The sequence below is a fragment of the Xylocopa sonorina genome, chromosome 5, assembly GCF_050948175.1.
Source record: "Xylocopa sonorina isolate GNS202 chromosome 5, iyXylSono1_principal, whole genome shotgun sequence".
In the NCBI taxonomy this organism is placed as follows: domain Eukaryota; kingdom Metazoa; phylum Arthropoda; class Insecta; order Hymenoptera; family Apidae; genus Xylocopa; species Xylocopa sonorina.
In genome coordinates this window covers 2,549,385-2,570,775 of record NC_135197.1, presented here as the reverse complement: position 1 = coordinate 2,570,775, position 21,391 = coordinate 2,549,385, and the positions used below count along the sequence as shown (strand labels likewise).

At 40.5% G+C, this 21,391-nt stretch overlaps 1 protein-coding gene across 5 annotated transcripts in view; it reads right to left on the bottom strand.

Moving 5' to 3' along the window:
- Window positions 1-21,391, bottom strand: part of Cnc (NFE2 like bZIP transcription factor cap-n-collar) — a 103,933-nt gene that overhangs the window by 28,400 nt on the left and 54,142 nt on the right. For 4 of the 5 annotated variants that reach the window (XM_076895047.1, XM_076895045.1, XM_076895048.1 and 1 more), the window contains exons 4-7: window positions 17,664-17,974; window positions 16,834-17,037; window positions 2,055-2,280; window positions 1,046-1,270 (exon numbers count right to left, since the gene is read on the bottom strand). In XM_076895047.1, coding sequence (XP_076751162.1) covers window positions 1,046-1,270; window positions 2,055-2,280; window positions 16,834-17,037; window positions 17,664-17,974 — 966 coding nt within the window. The remainder of the gene's footprint in view (window positions 1-1,045; window positions 1,271-2,054; window positions 2,281-16,833; window positions 17,038-17,663; window positions 17,975-21,391) is intronic. The other variant, XM_076895046.1, reaches the window with a different exon arrangement.

Below are 21,391 nucleotides of genomic sequence, written 5' to 3'. Positions count from 1 at the left end.
AATGTCTGAGATTTTGTTAAAATTAGTTATATTGTAGTTTATGTGAAAATAGGTGCATTTCGAACGTTAATCGTTTTCCTTTTTATCTTGCATCCTTAAAATAAATGGCCAGGAGAGACACAAAAGTTGCGGTCACGGTGCACGATTCAGCTAATTGTAAGTAGATTCGGTTGGTCGCATCAGCCAGTAGATTATTCTTCGGTCTCCGAGTTCATTGGTCAGCCGGCCATGACTAACTGAATCTACTTACAAGTTAACTCGTCGTATTTCGCGATCATTAATTTGTCCTAACCATAATTTAATAAATTTCTACGATTTGCAAAAACAAATTTTAAAGAGAAGAGACTGTAGAATTTGATAATACTTTTTTCAAATCTTCTAAAAATCAGGAGAGCTGTCAAATTTGTAAAAAAGTATATATGTTTAAAGTTGAACTTCATTTTTCCTCTATTTTAACTGCAAAGCATGTACTCTTTCTTTTCTACTAATTTGCAAGAGATGTTTTTAAGAATTCATATTTTTTATGCAACTTCTACAACATAATCCTTAAAATATATGCCCATAATTCAGTAGGAGGAGAACAAAAAAAGTAGAAGTTTCTCGCTCAAAAAACCTGTTATTCTTTCTTATACACGTAATATTTTTTATCACATGACATAACTGCATATTGATTATCTTAAGTGTTCCTTCATATCAATTGACAATTCTAATAAATAGTTTTAAGGTAAAGTGTTTCGAGATAGAAGACGAGCATTTTTTTTAATCATTCACAATTTCAAAATTACATGTTTTACTTGGTTTTGTACATAGCTTCTCCCATTAAAAAATGGATATATATTTAAAAATGATTCAGAGCAAAGGATAGTTAAGACCTCTTTATTCTCACACGGACTACGATTTATTTAAATTCTGACAAAATTCCAGATTGCGACTAGAAAAGTGGATGGCCATGGAACGACCCGTTAAGAAAATATGAAAAGTAATAATCGTTTGTAATAGTAGAAAATTGCAGTTGCGTTAGTTCTAGTAAAAATTTTGTACATACCGTCGTTTATAGCCATGTCCATGAGGTGCAGGTCCTCGTCATTAAGGAAGGGCGGGAGAAGGCCATCGGTGGTTTGATTGATCGAATCGGAAGTCGGCGTGTGATAGTACATCATATCCGCCGGCTCAGACTTATAAGCGGCGCCATTTTCCGCGCCCATTGGTTCGGTACTGTTTGTTAAATTCATCGACGTTGCCACGGCTGAACCCAGGTTTGACGACCCACCTGTGGCAATTAGTATTTTAGTTCCAAAAGATTTAATGTCACTTTCAGTTTGTTTCAAATCCGTTCCACTACGTAGAACGCGAATGGAAATTTACGCTAATTGTACCATTACATTAGATATCTTATATTCTACAATTTCCCTCAGCATCGATCACCATTGACATCTGTACGCTGAAAAAGACTAGACTACTCGTTAAACTAGGAAATATTACAGACAGGCACGTGTCCAAAATTATATGTTACATAGTTTAAGACTTGGAAGACTCTAGATATAGACTTCAAGGATAAATGTACTTTACTCCATAAGCAGAAGGAAATTGAACGTAAATAAAGTTTACTAGAAATATTTCCATTTACATTGATTTTAGAATACTTTATGCAATTTATCTCCATACACTTCTCTTTCTCTCTCTCTCTCTCTCTCTCTCTCTCTCTCTTACGAACATGTAATTACTTTAACCTCTTGCGTGACAATTTTTTTAATGACTGTAAAAAATATCATAGCCATTTGCTGTTTATACTTGCAATTATCAGATTGAAAACAATGAAATGAAACAATAAAATCATATTATAACCAATCCGCATTTGCCGATCCCCAATATCATAAACTAATAACCACGATTCACTGTATCCAGAATTAAGATTTACTATAAACAGAGCATGGCTGTTGTACGTTATCTCGACCACGATTCAAGTCACGTGTTTAGATTACGTGTTGATTACGTGGCGAGGGATTAATATCGAAATGGAAGAGTTTTAATATATGTGTATAGCAGCAACTCACCCACATTATGATAGGGGCTCGTCGAATTAAGATCGCCCACCGGCGGGGCCAGAGTAGCATTATGAAGCAACACATTACGCTGTGCTTCGTAATGACTGTGGCTTATACCGTGCCCTGGGTATCCAGGATGCGCAAAGTGGTCCGGTGCACCAGGTAGCGACAAGATAGACGCTAGGTCTTCCAATCGTTGTTCCATACTCAGTGCGCGCATGAATGGCATGCGACCCTGAAACACGCACACATGAACACGTGAAATTTTTTTTCTCTAATATTATACAAGGGTACGCGTTAAAAATTATCGCTTGTACTCTCCGCTAACGGTAATTAGTTAGTTAGAAGAAAAATCATTTGCAATTATTGAAACACGATTGAATCGATAAAGTAATGTTATTGAAAAGTAATACATTTCAACTCGTTTGCATCTCTCGGTCATATATTATATGTTAAATACTTGAACTGTTTCACAAAAAATGTGTTTCAATTTTTATGGGCAAAAAGTTGTAATCAGTTGTAGTTCATAGGTAATTAGCTTCCCGTGGAGCGATAATGTATGTTGAGTTGTAAATCGGTGACTATGGAAGCGATGCTGGGTATTTGGAAATTTGACTGGCGAGTAGAAGAGAATAGAGGAGGATAATCGACAATTTTGCCAATTTTCATTTGAAAATGATGGGAAGGATGTTTTAATCTGTTCGAATCTGAGGAAAACGAGTATGGCCAGGATGTGTCGGGAACTTAAAAAATGACAGTTTACGGCACATGAAATGCAAATTCTTTGATGTTAGAATACGTAAATTGATTTTTTGTTAGAATAAGTGTTTATAGAATCTCAGTTAGTATATACGTGTGTATCTTATTTATTGATTAATCTTTGTACATCCTAATAAGCATTCGTAGCTATTCGAAACGTAAAAACTTCCACTCTACTACGTTTTCTTCATCTTCCTTTTTTCTAATGAGCATTAACATCGTCTTAACTGTAGTTTAGCAGCTATCAGCAATAACAATGTGTAACAGCGTATATATAAGCGTACTGTAATGAAAATAAACTTTATCGTAGAGTATTGAGTTTTTTAGGTCTCATTTGAATAGTTTCACAGAGGTTTATCATTGAGTTTTTTGTAGGTACGCCATATTTGGATCTTGTTATCAACAATACTCGTTAATGATCAATAATTAATCAAGATGAACTGATTTTTATAGCATTTTCCATTGAATTCATATGCAATCGATTTGTACTGTATTTATTCGCGTTTTCTATAGCCTTAAGCATTCAAAGATGGTGGGACAATTTATGCAATTTAATGCACTTTTTTATTAATTCCCAGGAATTTTCTTCAATAGCCATCTTTTATGTATAGTTTGCTAATGATCTCAACACTCTTTTAATCTCAGAGTCTTATTGCTACACGGAGAAATCTGTCTAAATTATCGACATAAAAGATTCTGTATTTAGTATAGTATTCACTCGGATCTAAACATTTTATACGTATTTCACAAATTTAGGGCAATTTTTAATGAATTTTTATAATATTTTCCCAATTGGCAATTCTTTTTATACAATCAGAAACCTTTGTAACACTGCAGTCTTTAATTAGAAAATGTTCTATTTCGTTTTCTTTTGAGATTCACGACAAATTGTCACAAAACATATCTTGTACGTATACATATAGTGTCTGGAAAATCTAAAGAAACTTAAGGAACTGATTTTGGTTTTTTTAAAGATAAAGAACAATAAACTCAACGATTTCTATACAGATAACAGACATTAATCAGTTATTCATTTCCGATCAATCAAATAAATTCTACGTGTGTCTCAGCAATTACAATATCGTTACACCGTGTATTGTCATAGATCCATGTATTCGTCCAGCGTCACGTCTGTACGAGATTCCGCGGCTATCGAACCTGTCAAATCTGAACTCGGGTGGATGTTCGGATTCTAGCGGGGAAGAAACCCTGCTGGTCGCGTAGGAGTTGGCCACACGTAAGGACTTGGGAGATATTAATGATTCTGGTATCACGCGTCAAAAGTGTCTCTCGGCACTGGGGGGTAAAAACGCGCGTCGATCACGATCAAATGTCATACAGCGCGTCAAGTATGGAAATCGTGATCAAGAAAAATCTTTATCCGCGGACAAGATGTCTCGATACGATAATATTAACTATTTCGTAGTTACCTCGCGCGCCAGCAACCCGATATACCGGTTAATTGACGGCAGTGAGATCATCCGGATGATTGCTGCATTATATCGGACCATAATATGCAAAGTACACGGAAACGCGTACAAATAAGAGCATTTTTGTTTCTAACCGACGTACATCTCTATTAAGCGACGCGCGTTTAGAGACGCTGAGTGTGCACCTGATTTAGTCATACACTGTCAATTTGACAGGTATTCGAAAAAGACAACCTACGTGCTTCTGTGCTCTTAACCGTGTATACAAAAATAGAGCTGTAATATCGTGAAATATTTGAACGAAAATTAATAGGGTGGTAATATAGGTCACGACTGTATCAACGCGATATATGTAATTAATAATTTTGAAGAACAAGATATAAAATGTCGAAAATTTCGACAGATTTGGTAGATTTATTGTAAACTGGGATAAAAGTATTCAGTACATTTTCTACGTATCCAATTTCACGGTCAGATAGCCTTGTATTATTATAGATGAGACGATATAGAATCATTGGTACTGCTCGTAACTTCGATCGAGATCGACAGATCTGGTTATGTGCGAACTCGAAAATGGCGGAGCAGCGTTCGAAATTAGAAAATGTTCGTAAACGGTACCATCAAGTAGAGTGGAGGCTTGGTACGCGCGTAAGTACAGTAGCGGCCGGTGGCACTTAACGCGGGCTGGTATTGTCGCTAATGCATCGGGGCCGCAAGAAGAAGATGAATAGGAAAATGGTGGACGTAGCGCGGATCTGGCGCGATTGTTGCACGGGCGCATCAATCAGTCGGCCGCGGCAATCTGTCGAGCCGCGACGCCTTTAAAAGTTGATTCTCGCTTGTCAGCGCATCTGTCGGCCGTGGGCCGCGAAATGTAGGACGGGACCGTTTGTTCCGCGACGATTTGTCCCGCGCGTTGCTCCGGCGCGGGCTTTTCTAATGGCTACCACTTACTTTGCGCTCGTTCTGTTTCGATGCGACGCGCTCGTGATTGAGCCGCGAGCGGAGAGAAAAGGAGGAAAGAAACAGAGAAAAAAGAAAAAAAAAGAAAAAAAATAAATAAATAAAAACGTTCGAAGGAAAGAATCACCAACGGTCTGTCGTACCGTTTCACAGGTACGCCGCTGAGAATTTGACGCGCACACCAGTGGCCGGTTCACCGTGCTTAAACAATTTCTCACGGTCTTTCTGGTAGACAGTTTCGGCGATCGCCGCTATTTTTGTCACGCGGTATGTTGCATCTTCAGGAAATGATTGTTCTTCTGCTTCCTGCGTTTACCACCGCTGTCTGGTCACGGTTCAGATCGCGGCTAACCTAGTCTAATCTTCGCCAGACTTTGCACGCGCTTCCTTGGTGCATTGGACGGGAAGTTTTAGAATCTTTTATATTCTTATATATATCAAATTATTTTATAATTATTAACCAATAACATTTTGTCCAAATTAATTCAACAAATTAATAGGTATTTGTAGCTACATATTTGGTAGCACAATGAAAGTCAGTTTAGACATAGACAAAGGGATTCCTCTGTGAAATTTTAACGCATACCGTACAATCGATGGATAGTCTGAAATATTTGGTAGATACCGTCAAGTAGAGTTTCCAGACGCATATGCTAACTACGGACCACGAATGTTATATGCATTTCTCGACAACCGGCGTTTATGATTTATGTATCAACGCGGTACATATAAATTCGCGGCAGTGCCACGCGTATACGTACACGCGCGTATCTAGAAGCAAGGCGCGCGATCTTGCCTCCCATACGCGGAGGAGATTCCGTCACAAGCCGTATGAATCTGCGAGGAAAGAGATCTGCGAGCGAACAGATGTTTGAAACGTGCTGTCGAGGACTCGCCGGTCTCTTCCGAGCTCTCTCTTCCTCTTTCCTTCACCCTCTTCTATCTGCTTTCTCCCCCCCCCCCCCTCCCCTCGTTAATTTCCATCCCAACGTCCTTAATCCCTTCGCGAACTACTAGGCACAATACTGTAATCGTTCTTATTTTTGAATTTCTTATTTTGCCCAAGTGGCGATTATTTTTACACCCAGAGCTTTTAATGCACTCTTTAATGTGCACTGTTTAATTTCTTGCTCATTTTCTGAGAGAAGAATACGAAGAAACAGTTTCAGTTGTTTACATTACCATTTATCTGAAACGATACCTATCGCGTTTTTTAACTTTTTACAAAAATAAAGCTCGCGGAATGAACGCAAAAATTCATGGGTCGATAATATAGGTCACGACTGTACCAACGTGCATTTATTGATAAAACAAGGTTTCTCTCGTAACTTCGCCTATTCTTGCATAATTTATAACTAACGCAATTCATTCGAGGTGGAATCTGTGACAACGATCAACCAGCTATTTGACACTTGACAGGATCGTTTAACCCGGCGTCCCTTCGATTCTCGATCGCTTACCTACTTTTTACCCCGCCGCGTCGCTCGTGTTTTCGTACGTGACTGCCAGTAAAGCTCGTTTCTGTCACGAAAGTTGTGAATCAAAATATTGTGGGATAGCGATTCAATTCTCGCCCCCACTGTATGGCCTATAAAAAAAATATTATCTCTCTCGTATTCATCGTTTCTTTCCGTATTTGAAATTGTTTACGTTCGTTATACACTGTTGCATTAAATTCATTTCGTTATCCATTTACAGATACCGAATACACGTACAGTCTATCCCTCAAACATTTGTATCTTCGCTTTCTATCAGGAATTTTGTTTAATTTAACAACGATGCGTCCGAGACTCTCTAATATATCTTTTAATACGCGCACGTAAAATTTCTTCGGACCAAATATCGATAAGAGCGAGTTATTGATAACGGAACGTACGGATGTTAATAGCGCGATGGTTGAATAGAGCTTGATTGCACCGGTAGACACGCTGGACTCACCGTGAGTCACAGGAGTAGTTTCCAATGTGACTCGATAATGTAAATAAAGTAAAATTAACTCCGATGAGCACGGTACGAATTCCTTTGCGTACCGATTCTACGCATCGCATAATTTAGAGGTTACACATTTACAGGGAAATGAGAAAAACGTTCAACCAACCAGATGATGACTGAAAAACTGAACGTTCGAGGTTTACGATACCAGAAGTGAATAATTACACACCGTTAATCAATGCGTTATTAATGATCCAAGGCATTTTTGAAAATGTCCTTTTCCCATTCAGCCGTTCAGCTCGCTCGAACGTGTCGATGGGACGCGTGAGAGCAACAAAAAATGTGGTACAAAGTAACATTTCACGAGCGGTTATAAAACACGCGTTTTTCCTCGTGAATTTTACATAACGTCCAGGAGATATACGAGAGAGGTAACCGAGGGATCGAAATCGCATTAATTCTGTTCGCATCTCTAGGACTATCGCGCGGTGCATTATCTTTTACTCTTTAGACCCGCGGAGAGGCTTGATGATTGCACAAAGAGGTAAATTCGTTTCACACATCTTGGATAGCCCATACCAGCGACGCATTATGTATTTCACAGCGCATAAGTCCAGCAGCTGCTTGGAATCTCCGGCGAACGGAACGGAACTGTGACGCCCCGTCGCGTTTCTTGGCTCTTCGTGAAAATTGCTTGATCGTCGTAACACGCTAAAAACTGGACTTTCCTTATGAAATCGTCGCGCGCGAAAAACCTGCGAATAATTCGTTCGCGATGCTTCCGTCGCGCGGCGAATTGTTCGCGTCCCGAGGGAAAAAAGGCCCGTGTCTCAACGGTCAACTACGTTCATCGCTGCGTTTAACTCTAAAATGGAACGGGAATTGGCAAGTTTACGATAAAGAAAGGAAAAACTATACGTACTGCTTTCAAGATTGAAAAAATAAAAATTACTATTTGTTTCGCAGCTTATTATACTCGATGTAAACGAACACTGTTGCTCCATTTACAATTTTGCCATGGACGAAGTTTGTCGCGTCGCATAATCTAAACATAACCTAACAAATGAAACATATAAATATGTCTAAACGAGCTCTTCTTCATCTTTACTCATGTCCGTTCAAGATGGAGATTTACGATAGTAATTTGGAAAATTTCTTCCTCGGGGGAATACGAATTAAAGATGAATTATTCGTGGTCTCATAGATAATTTAATTTAAAATTTATTTCCATCGAGTCGATAAAAACTAATGTTGGTAATAAAAATAAAAGTTGTAAAAATTCCATCTGGCTATGAAATACCGAAGATATCCAACGGTAGAAAAGGATGCTCAGTGAAACCATAGGATGGTTAAGGGCAAAGTGTTCTATCGACAAAATAGAAGTAATTAAAGATACGGAGAGAAAGCACGCGCATTATCCATGCTCGGCGGTAGACTCTCATGGCTAATGGGCCAAGATATTAATTATGATTCATTCAGATAGTCATCAGATTAATGCACGCCGGCATGGGTTACCGCGGCAGGCTCGCGCCAAGTCCTTCAAGTATCGCCACAAGTGCATCCTAATGTTCCGGCCGGTCTCTGTCTTTCCTCTGGCTTCTCATTTCCATATTACATACCTCGTTTCTCTTATTAATTTCGTCTTACGACCATCCTCGCTCGCGATCCGGCACGCTCGCCTTCTATGCGCGCGTTATTCCCTGCCCGTGCCTCGGAGATCGCCCTCTCTCACGATCTCGGTTCTTTCTGCTCTTTCATCCGAGCCCCGTCTTCTCCTCCTCACTCTCGCTCTCTCTCTCTCTCTCGCTCCCTATCTCGAATCGTAACTCGATGTTGCGTGTAAATATTATGGAAAGTCCAAGGATACTTCGAGGGCTCTTCTTTCCCGCTCAAGGTTCTAAGCAAATATCCCAGTGGCATAGCAAATAACGCGCCACCGCTCCCGGCCGCAGGCTAGAATCCTTCTACACACAAAAAGAGACGCGAGCAAGTCCGTCAATCGCGGTCAAAGGTCGTCTCCGAACTTTTACGCGTTCAACTTCGCGGAAATCAATCGGTGCGTCCGATCGCCTGTTTCGCTATCTTTTTTTTCTTTTTTCCAACGGTCATTTCCTATTCAATTATTCAGAAAAATGAAACAGCTACGAGTCGCATTACCATTATAAATGATCTCTGCGTAAAAATCGAAACAATAAGTGTCTCGCGAGATGCGTGTACATTTTATTGTTCCCTTCTACTTGTTGTAATCGTTTTTCATCCCTTCAATTGTGCCTTTTGTGTTTTTCCTGTCGATACTTATTTATTTTATCACTAACAGAATATAATCGAAATAAATATTTTCACAAGCAAGTTTTTTAATACTTCTATATAGCACAGTGTATAGTATAAATCACTCGTATGGCATGCTAATAGCAAGCTACGTCCAGCTATAATAATTAGATCATCGCAGGCTCCAACATTTCTAAAAAATTAATAAGTACCCGTATACTTTTAATATAATGTTTGCGCCCAGCGAACGCTCGTAACCACGTGAAATATCATCTTTCGAACTCCTGAACAGAAAGATATTTAAATTGTTTTGCAGTTATGTCTTCCGTTCGTGTACTACCATCAGCACCGACGAGTAAACATTGCGGCTGCAATTACTATTGCATCCTGGTGCGCACAAGTTCGTTCTCTCTCTCTTCTCTATCTCTTGTTCGTTATACGCGAACAGAGCGCTACGGACTTTCTTCGTTTCACTTTTAATCATTCATTGTTACTATAAAATACTCTACTCCTTTACGATTCGAATGTTCCTTTCAGATCATTTCTTGCGTCTCTTTGGGAACCAAGATTTGAGATTTAACTTTTTTACAAAAAAAAATTGCTACTTGCTGGTACAGCGTATTTTCACGTGTTTAACAATTTTCGGAATATTTTTAAACAAAATTAGAGCGTACTATACATTTGATAAGGCTTTTGAGTTTAACTCGACTGTGACGCAGTAAATAGTTTTATTAATTCGTAATCCAATTCTTCTCTTGGATAGACTTGCAAGGAGAGCAACGTTGGGTCCTTTATTTCACGATGTATAAAATACTTGTTTATGCAGCAGGACGTCGTGAAGATCCGTCGAAATGGAGGACGACAAATTGATGATGACATTGGTCTTGACGCGGTTCAAGTACAAAGGCGATACTGGTAGCCCACAAAGGATAAGCCGTGACAAGTCGTAAAGATTGCCCACTTAATTACGACTTAAACCTCTGGGAGGTCCTTTTCCTGTCAGAACTGCGGCCACTTAAGGCTTTTAGCCTTCCATCGACCGAGATCGAAATATTTCAACCGAAAAGCCATAAAGTACCTGCCCAATTCTTGGCGGTTGATACCTGCGAACCTTGCCAAGGGTTCCTTTCTGTGGTTAGGTTTTTCTATGAAGAAGAAATTATGGGAACTTGAAATGGCTCTTCAATTGCTGGAAATCTTCGACGACTCTAAATACAGAATATTGTCTCGCGTCATTTTTAAATGAATCCAGATGGTAAAAAGAGACGGTAGAATAGAAATTGCGGATTTGATTTAACGAGTTTAGAAAAGTTTATAGAAAATATGAATGTTCTTCTCACTTGCTACTATAAATTATATGCAACAGTAACTATAATAAACGAGCAACTGCCTTCCTTGCAATACCCAATTGAAAAGTAGTCATTGTAACCATTGCGATAACAAAAATTTGCAAGGAATAATATTTTGTTAACAGAGACAAATTGTACCAATAAACGAATGAAAATAGTTCGAATGATTTAAGAAGGCAATAAATTACTTAAATGTAAGTTGTGATTTAAATGTCCATTTGTAATAACAGGTAAGGAATAACATGAATATCTTTGTCTCCTTCTTTTAATCGAAGCTGAATATGATTGATCTATAGTAAAAAGAGGTTTCATTCGGATGTTTTTTAGAATAACTTGAATGTCATATCGATCAACGTTAGAAAAACAAGTAGTCAATTCATTTTTTGTAACCAGTACTCAAGATATTGATATTAATAAAATGTACAAGCTTGTAATTACACGTTAAAAGAAATTTATAAACTCTACTGTCGATTAAAAGTTTCGGGTCACTGGGTATTTCGAACGACGCGGAAATGCAAGGAAGAAGAAGCACTTGACATGTTTTACAGTTAAAAAATCTTCCAGTGAAAATCAAGAGCAACAACATAATTAAAACTATTATCAATAACTGTGGTATTCATCATTTAATCGCAACGAAATGTATTTCTAGAATGTTTAGATAAATAGTTTAAACTGCAGTACATAACAAATCCTATTTGCTCGTACGCAACAGTTACGAAAAAAAAAAAAAAAAAATGCCAAACATGTTGAATACATCCATCCTTGGTAAATATTCGTTTTTTACACAGAAACTGTTGCCAATGCTCTAATAAATCGGCGGCTGGTTCCTCGAACTGGCACGTCGAAAGTAGCGCGAGTCATTCAAGGTCCCGGAGGCATCACGACGAATAAAAATCCGACGATACGTAAGAATACAGCGTGCCGGTAGCGAGTATAATAGGACGTATTACGTGCGTCGTCTATGCCTTGGTATATGGTAACACGTAGCAATTACAGGTGACTGAGGTCAGTGTTAATACCAGAGTCGCGTGAGAGAAGAGTTCCAAAAATGATATGGTTCGCGAGCGGCGACACCGTGTCTCCTTGCGTAATACCCTCGGACGTAGAATACGCACCAGTGGGAGCATCTCTTAGGCAAAGGTCCCGGCTAGCGGCGGGCATGTATGCATTAATTTACCGTGCTCATTATGTATCGAGAGTCCTGGCGAGACGCTTAGCGCACCGGGGTATTACATGTCCACGGCCCGTCGTAATCACTGCTTTACACACTTCCACACCAGAGGCAAGGTCGCGAGATCGCCTCCTATGCGTGTTACTTATTACGAATACGAATTTCTCGCCGCCGTCCATCGGAACACGTTTCCCGACGTGCCCCGTGGTTTTTCTCGCTTCAATGGAAGACAGCCCGACCTGGCACGTGGCTTCAACGATTAAAAGAGCCTCGTTGCGTAACTGTCGTGACTCAAATTAATTTTTGTAAACATATCACAAGTGTCGTGAATATTTTCTTCCGCTTTAATAGCTAATTGCACCGGATAATTAAACCAGTTCTCAGTCCTGCGATATTTAATTCGCTGCGAATCTACATTTCCTTATTAGAAGTACCCAGACTCATTATATAAGCAATTATTTACCTTGAAGCACGATAACGCGTGTCTTGTATCTACCTGACAAAGATCTTCGTCGACGACCAAGTTCCAACATTCTGAACTACTGGCTTGATATTGCTGCTCGATGCTTGGCGGATGGAACTTGAACGCGGACTGCTGCACGTCATTCATGTGTGTTCGCTGCGGCCAAAACGCATTCACTCGGTTCGACTGTTCGTTAAATCTCTTTCGAAAAACTCAGAGTTGAAGCGAGACGGTCATCGCGAGAACCAGATGCTCTTCCCTACGAGTCCTCGCATCGCGAGCAACCGCGCACGGCTACCGCGAACATTTAATGATTCCTCTAACGATTCCAAGATTTTCAAAACAGAGTCACGTACGCACAAAAGCCACGAACAGCGCGCACGTTCGCGCATCAACTGTCACAATGGTGGCTCGATCGACGTAAATGGATAACCCACTACGGAGCCGCACATTTTACATCGTCCTCTTCCCGAACACGATCGATCCAGCCTCTTTAAAACACGGACGAGAGAATCCACTGCACTCGGGTCCTGCTCCTCGAGACGAACGAGACGGTTTCGAAACGGGACACGGCCGTTTCTTTTTTTCGACGAGGGAAAAACGGCGCGGCAATTTTCCGCGGGTCTCGCGTTTACTTCGAACGGCGCGTCGTCCGCGAGTGTTAGCCGCGACCGTGTACGGCAGGGATACAACGCGGTCATCGCGATCGCGTTGCCCCGGCAAAGGATCATGGTAGGGACCCGCGCGAGTTCTCCGATTGGCGGCTCTTTTCAGGTGTATTCCTCCACGTGCGGCCACCAAGACCCTGCGTGCACGCTCGCGACATCCTCGCGCTCTCCTCGAGGACTATCTCGGTGGGTCATTGTCACGATCGTCCACTCCCGTCGCGACGACGCGAGCATCCTAGCCGCGAACTGCTCGCGCACGAACCGACGTCTTCGCCACTGGCTCGTACGGGAACGTAAAAATTTCCAGGTTCCATCCACGGGGACGTGTTTATTTTAATAACGAGCAGACAAGCTCGAGCAGTCGCCGGCGTGGATTTCCATCCGGGCGACGGACGGTCGTCGCATCAACCGATCCTATCGCGCATCACGCGCACCGACGTGTATTATGTGTGTCAGTAGGTTCGAAGAAATGTGGACGCTGGTGAATATGGTGCAGCCTCAATTACCGAAACAACTACGTATTTCTCTTTTTCTAAGTAGCCAAGCGTTTCTACTCCGCGTGACGTCCACCTTTCCTTGTCCAATCGGATACTTCTCTGTCCTGTCGAGATTTAGTCAGTCGTGATCGCACGAATCTCGCGCTCGAACCGGATCCAGATCGGATCAAGATAATGGATCGTGTACCTAAGTATCGATTATACTACTTGAAATTTGTTCCAGCTCGTCATTGAAAGAGCATAATATACTAGTCACCAAGATGCAATGCGTTTACGAAATCTGCAATTAGACATTTTTATCGAGTTCGAATTCCAAACCACTACGAGTTTTATCGAGTTTGTTGTTCGAAAACATGATCATTATACAATTATAGTTTCTTCTCTCTCTCTCTCTCTCTTATTTATTAGATTTTCTGTGTTTAGTAATTGAATCGGGAAAATGAATTCGTAGTGTCGTTTAATATACTTAATCGTCTTCAAATATCACCTTCGAAAGTGTATATTTATGCATAACTGGACAGTTATTAATACTATAACCGGTTCAATTTCATGCGTTTCCTTTCGATCAGGAAGATCGCTCTTGGAGGACTGGTTCTAGACAGAAATAAACTAATTCAGGATCGAGTCGCCTAAAATCGATCGTCATCGGTTGCCGCGTAAACGGGGAAGCGGGATTCGTAAAATGGTATCCGGCGAGCGGGTACCAAGCGGCGAGCTCTCTCACCGGGCATTGAAATCATCGCTTGGACGCGGATCTGCGGGGATCAACGCTGACGCGAGTCGCCAACTTCGCTTTCTCCGCACAATGAGATTTACCCGAGAAAAATGACACGTGTCAACAAGTTGATCCAACGCCGCGCGTTTACCGGGTTATTTTACTTATTTCAGAGGTATCGACGTGTCGCAAACCGGACTTGCTATCTCGAATCTATTGTAACTTAACTACTGTATCCTGAGTATGAATTCCAGGACGTATTATTCGCGTACGCTCGTGTACACACGACCGCTATCCATCGAATTAAAACTTGTTCGTAGAACATTCGGATAATTTTTACGCGAAACATATTTCTATCCTCAGATCTGCGTGAAATGAAAAGCTATGCGAATGGACCAGACGAAGACGCGCCGTGCTTTAATGTTAGAAATTAAACAATGTCCTGTTAAAGAATTAAAATGACTAATTACATTATTTTGATAGTCTTTCAAAGTTATGACGATAACAGTAAGTTGAAATTAGATACATAGAAAGTTAAAGGGCCAGAGAAAATTGTTAGTTATATAACAAAGCTTGTTGTAGCGGAATAATCTTATCGATCTTAAATTTTAATTGAAATGCAACATTATTGCAACAGACGTTTGTTCGTCGCAAAGTACATACAAATGTTACGATTCTGAATAAAAATCGTGGAAGGGAATTACCAGTGAAAAATGTCTGCTTATTAACGGAATTATCCTCTGGTGCAGAGTAATAGAAATTTCTATACAAATTTTGATTACTTTATCTAATCCCTGTATCTATCTAGATTACACAGCCGTTTCCACGCGTGTCTGTAATAGTATGCTCCATTTATAGACCGTAAACGACGCGTATATTCAACTACTACGGTCTTTCTATGGTTTTTTTTACCGGCTGTGCCTTACATTTATGAAATTTACTTCCTACTTTGCTCATCGCGAATGTGCATCGGGATACTACGCTATTACGGACCTCTGGTTCGACGTGTAGAAAGTTTTCGAAAGGTTGGAGAACAGTTGGTTAAAATTCTCGAGGAGATTAGAAAGATAAAACGGATTGTAATTAGCGATTGAAAGTTTCGTCAGTTCGAGGACGCTTTTGCTACTTGTACGGCGAAATGCACGTTAACTTAGTATCGTTCCGATAAAAAGTATCTCTGTTTGGGGTTCTATTATGTCTCAACATGGTTTGAAAAATTTATAGGATATTTATATAAACTTGACGAGATAACGTATTTGTGTAATACGTACAGTAGTCATAGGCGTCTCGATGCTTCTAAGAAGGTTATGAATATTTAAGTATTGGCAATTTAAATATTCAACGGCGATCCAAGGCAAGATTATTTATTAGACGAGTGCAAAAGTTCAATTATTATTAAGGCCTAGTGTTTCTTTATTTATTTCTTGTCTATTTACATCGTGTGCATCATATTGTGCACATTGTCCACCTGATTTCATAATTCGTTCCCGTAACACGCTTCTCTCCAGCTGACTCTCGTGAACTTCTCGAGACGAAAGAAATGAAACTCGAACAAAGATCGTTTCAATCTCGAAATGTTACAATGTGTATTTTGTGCCGGGTAATTTGTATATTTTTGCATACTACTACGTACACTTTCCGTTGTTTGCACATTTAAACTCTCCATTAGCGTTCGAAATAATCGTGTATGTTTGGTTAACAATCATTGGAAAAAAATTTGTAATCTTCAATGTTTGTCAATGGCCTCTTTAACTAGCTTCTCGTTAGCACGCGAGCGTGTAAAAGTGTCTTTGCGAACTGTGTAATTGAAAATCTTTCGCAGCGGTATTCATAGATCAAAGTGAATGCGTCAACATGTATCGTTAAAACTGTTTAATCACATTTAAAACATGCATCGCAGCGTGAAGTCTAACGTTAAACACGATCAAAAATTGTACTTCCAAGCGTGATAAATATTTATACCTTAAAAGCTTCATCGTTTAATTTTCAATCCTACTCGAGACCAACTTTTATAGCAATGATAACTTCGAATTAAAATGTAAATAATAATTTTTAGAATAAAATTTGACACAAATGCGTATCTACTATTTGAAGAATAACAATAATTAGTTGACTTAGACGTGGCGTGATAAAATAAATCAGTAAATTTCCACCTGAAGAGACACACAACAGATGAAGAAGAGTAATACCCTTTATCCGTTTGCAGACACGAATCACTTCCTTCTTGACTATTAAATCCCCGTGCAATCGTTTCACACGTGTACTCGCTAGTAAGCCAGAACATCCACAGCAATTCCATGCTGCTGTTCCAAGTTTTTACTGTACCAGGTGAAATTAATTATAAAAAATAAGGGAATATGTGCGTGTGATGCAGAGAGAATGTATGCACGAATCGTGGGTGAGGAACGCTCGTTGGCGCAAGTCGATTGTCGTGGGTCTGTGCGAGCCACCTTGTTTAATATTCCATCGCGAGGGGTCACGAGAGTACTCTTTCGTTGACTTCCGACAGTGCGTTCGAGCAACGACGATGGACGCGCGATGGTAAAATAAAAGGAAGCCACTGGCGTACGTACCTGGAAGGAACGGTGGTGCGGATGATGGGGATGATGAAACTGCGGTGTGTGAATCATGTCGCCGGTCTCGGGATCCTCGCACTTGGATAACTTAGCGACCTCGCTGCCACCGCCGCTCGAGCCTGTTACGGCCGCCTCGTCCTTTGCGCTCGTCGATTCCTCGACGCTGTCTTCTTTCTTCTTCTTCACTTCCGATTTCGTTTCCTACGCAATCAGCCTTCGCATTAATAATGTCAGTGTCGTATCTTCGTCAACCTGTTAACCGGGCGCGATCGTTCTTGCGGAATTTTAAAGGTTTCAGAAAAATCCTTCTGTGTCGATCTAAGTGATTGATACGTATTTCGATTGGTAACGAAATGTTAATTAAATATAGAAGTATTTATATTAACTGTGATATTTTTTGTAAGTACATGTATGCGTAATAAGCAAGGAAAACACATGTTGTGTTTTTAATATACCCAATATGTTTCAGTGCTCAAAACGGAGTACATATCTCCCTTCTGCTTTAATCTTATTACTGATACAACCTCCTAAAAGTCAGACTAAATTATTTTACTGCTCAACAGTTTACAGGTTAATAATAAGTGGTTAAGAAAGTTTTAAATCCAATTTCGATTACCTCGCATGGCGATTAAATAACTATTCGTACTGATTACATTTTAGTACCGTTATTCTATTACCAATTCACGATCAAGAAATGAATGAATGACTTTTTCCTCTAAATTTATAAATATTCAGCGTCTACGGTAAATCTTGCACTTCTATTCGTTAAAATTGGTATTAAACGTTCAGATATAAACGACGGGAGAATCTGTAAATATTAGACAAACCTCTGATTGAGCCTCATCGAGGCCAACGAGTTGGAGCGCCTCCTCGAGATTGAATCCGTCGGGTAGACCCAGAGTATCGTTGTTGAGAAGACTTTCGACACCCGCGGTACCTAAGATACCACCCCCGAGTAGGTCCGATGGGAAATCATTCTCGAGCTCCAAGGTCTCGGTTAATCCCAAAGAATCATCGATTAGCCCGGCCAAAGGGTGATTATTCAGATCCAACGACGCGTCTCTGAGAAGTTGCTCGTCTTCCTCAGCGGCGTCGCTTCCGCTTCTCCCTTGATTCCCGGAACTGAGAATATATTCACCTGGAACACACACACGCGCGTGCCTCAAGTGAAACGAACTTGTGTAAACGGAATTAAGATTATCATTCGACGATTACAAACGGAATTTACGAATATTCGCGTTTTAACCCTGCTACGCTCCTCCATATTCCAATGCTCTGATTTCCTTCCTAAGAATCGTCTTAATTTCCGAAGCATCGATGTATAAATTTGTTCGAACGATTACTTTATTATGTTTCCTTCGAAACTAGAAAACTTGTCGAAGAACCAAGAAAGGCGCTTGAGTCGAAGATGACTCAAAGATCGCACGGTTACCATCGCGTACCTATTCCACGTAACACCAGCGACGTTTGTCATCCGACTCAGAGGGAAAAAATGCACGCGACCGAGTAATCCGTCGACAAAGCTGTTAAGTAAGCATAAACATTGGTTCGCGTGTCCAAGTACGATCCCTAAGGATCATTTAAAGGTACTTAATTGCCCGGGAGATTGTACGAGGCACGGGATGGGACGCGTTCCATCGTCGCCGGCTATTATCCGCAGCAGTTTTCATACCGTGCATTGTGTATCGACAACGGCAATTCATCGCTGGCTATCATTCAATTTACCACCCGGCAAATTGCAATTCTCAAAGGAGAAAAAAATACGTTCGGAGCAAGGTCACACGCGAGGAATGCGTTACATACTTGGCGGGCTAGCTTCCGAGTCATGGCTCTTTTCGCGTTAGTCCTGCCATTTCCTTCGATCATAATTAAACGATCGAACGACCCTCGATAATCTTCCAGATGGAACCAAAATGCATCGATAGATCACAAACGATTCACGAACACGAACGATATCCTTGCGAAGGGATCCGTGGCACACAGCGTTCACCAAATCACCAAGCGATTCACGAAGGCGCGCAAAAATTTGTTCGATAAAACGCACTTTATTTCTCGCAGCGTACGCGAATTACCATCGACCATGCCGACCATTTACAAGCTCCCAAAAATTACCAGATACGATCCACGAACGCGGTACGTTCGCATCGCGATCGAAAAGGGGCAAAAATAAAAATCGTTCTACGATGATTCGAGCAAACCGGATTCGGTGTGACTCAACTAAAACTGTCCGTCTCGACGCGCACCACTCGAGGACTGGCTGCGTCCGACGGACAGGTAAAATTTCGAAGGTGGGACGGGATAGGAAGAGAGAGAGAGAGAAAAAAAAAACGTAACTAATTGAGGGACAAAGGGGTGTTGTTGAAGATCCACCTGCTGGTTTGAACAACCCCCGAATGTTCCCGCCCTACAGCCAATCGCGCGTCCCCGTTTTCCACCCTACTTCATCCCTTACGCACGCTCCGATCGAGTCCCTCGCCCGGATCGTTTCCTTTACCGTCGCTCTTTGAAACGCGCAACGCACGCGGCACGATGCGTATATAACAACTGGAATCGAGTAGAAGATTTTAACAAGTTTAATAATAAGTATAACGGTGGAGCGATGTCGAGGATAAGCGTTCCTACAGGTTTTGATTTAACGAGATTTAGTCATGCGTAGAATTTTTCGAACAGAATTGAATGGAAAGCTAGCTAAGATTTTCATGGAATCGATAACAATTCTGCTGACAGTGTAATATCGGAGCTTTCTGTTAGATGTTACTAAAATAAATCTTTGCTTTTTAGGTTTCTAATTTAAGGGAAAAAAGTCAAAAACGTGTATTAAATGTTTAATTACCCAAGCTTTCAGTTTGAGCGTAAAGCGGAAATAAATAAAAATTTGGTTGATACTTTCACGAGATTAACTATTCTATACTGCCTACCAACATAACGATGGAGCACCTTTCAGTTTTTACTTTATAGGAAATATATTAAAGCGCAGCAATGTTCCTTTCGTAATATCGACTTGACAAATAAAATGATGAAAAAAAAAGTACAACAGGGGATATTTTGGTACTGTAGGTTTACTATACAGCGGTGCAAACAAGCACGGCTCGTTTCACTAATTACAGCCGCGGTTTCGAGGCGCGAAGGAAAAAGGCAGTTACAAGACGGTGCCAGAAATTTCGACGGACGGTATCGCCTTTTCCTCCTTTTTTATTTCCTGCGGGGTTGGATGTTATTAGAGATAATAATCTGATAAAATAATAATTCTTCGAAGGCTGCACGAATGCGGACAGGTCGGTCGGACTGAACGACAGGCGGGTCGGGGCAAAAGAAGTGGAAGCTTTTGGTTCTTCTGTCGGTCATGAGTACGGTGTGTCTGAGACGGAAGATCCCACCTTTTGGGATGGCTATTACATTAACGAGTAGCGGCGGCCATTGTCTGGCCCAAATTCGGAGCCAGACCGCGCGATATAATGGCCGCCTATAATTTGGTAACTCGAAGCGCTCCCTAGCCCGGAGTTCTGCCCAGCGTTTTTCAAATTTCAAAAAACCTGACGGAATGCGACTAAGTGCGCGAGATTCAGAATGAAATGCGAGTTTATCTGTGAGCAGTTGACGGAAGAAACTATAGCTAGATCATAGAGTAATTAATTCAATTTAACTAAGTGGTAAAACCACATGCAGGATTTCGAATCGTATACAATTACTCCTTTTTATTTGCAACTATTTATTCCTATTCGTCTGCCTGTAATTATTGCTTTCTGTTAGATTGAGAAAATTCAACTGTTTTGACTTTCGACTTACGTTATTCTCGTAATCATCAGGATCAAGTATAAATGGTCTGATCGTGACATTTCTTCTTGGTGATATTCAGTGATTCATCAAGTTGGAACAAAGCTTCGTTTTGTTTCTAACGTCACGGCGATAGCATCACAAATTGCGAACGCGTACCTACGCTCGATCATACAGAAGCTCTAAACTATTTCCAAAGGTCATCGATACTTCCATCCAAATGTCATTTCGAATTATTGTCAAGTAGACATGCTCCATATCTTTCGTATTTTCGTACTTGCTATATCCATAAGATTCACCAACAAGATAGTCTTTATATCGACTTACTAAATTGCGAGGGAGTTATAGATATAGAGATAATTAAACTTGCTAATTTCCACTTACAGTGACTTAACTAAAAATTTCAAGGTACCTGTAAGCAATGGTCATTGTTACTGAAAACAATGTTGTCGCGGCCAATCATTTAATAATCAAGCGTTATAAGCTTTTATTTAAACAAGAAAAACAGTTCAGAGAATCGATTTTACCGAATGATGTAAAGGCAAATAGAAACTGCAGATCTAAAGAATTGAAATTGTATTATATAAATCTTTTCCATGGGGCATAGCGCTCGCGGAACATAGCTGTACTCGGTGGTACATTTACGGTGCATTTTGCCTGCAATTTCTCTGCATCGCAAGAAAATTATATACGCTCTGTAGGCATGGCAATTTCGCCAGTCATAACCTTTTGCTGTTTCCCTCTGCGCTGGTTAAAAATCAGCTTCTTTCTTCTGCGTTAA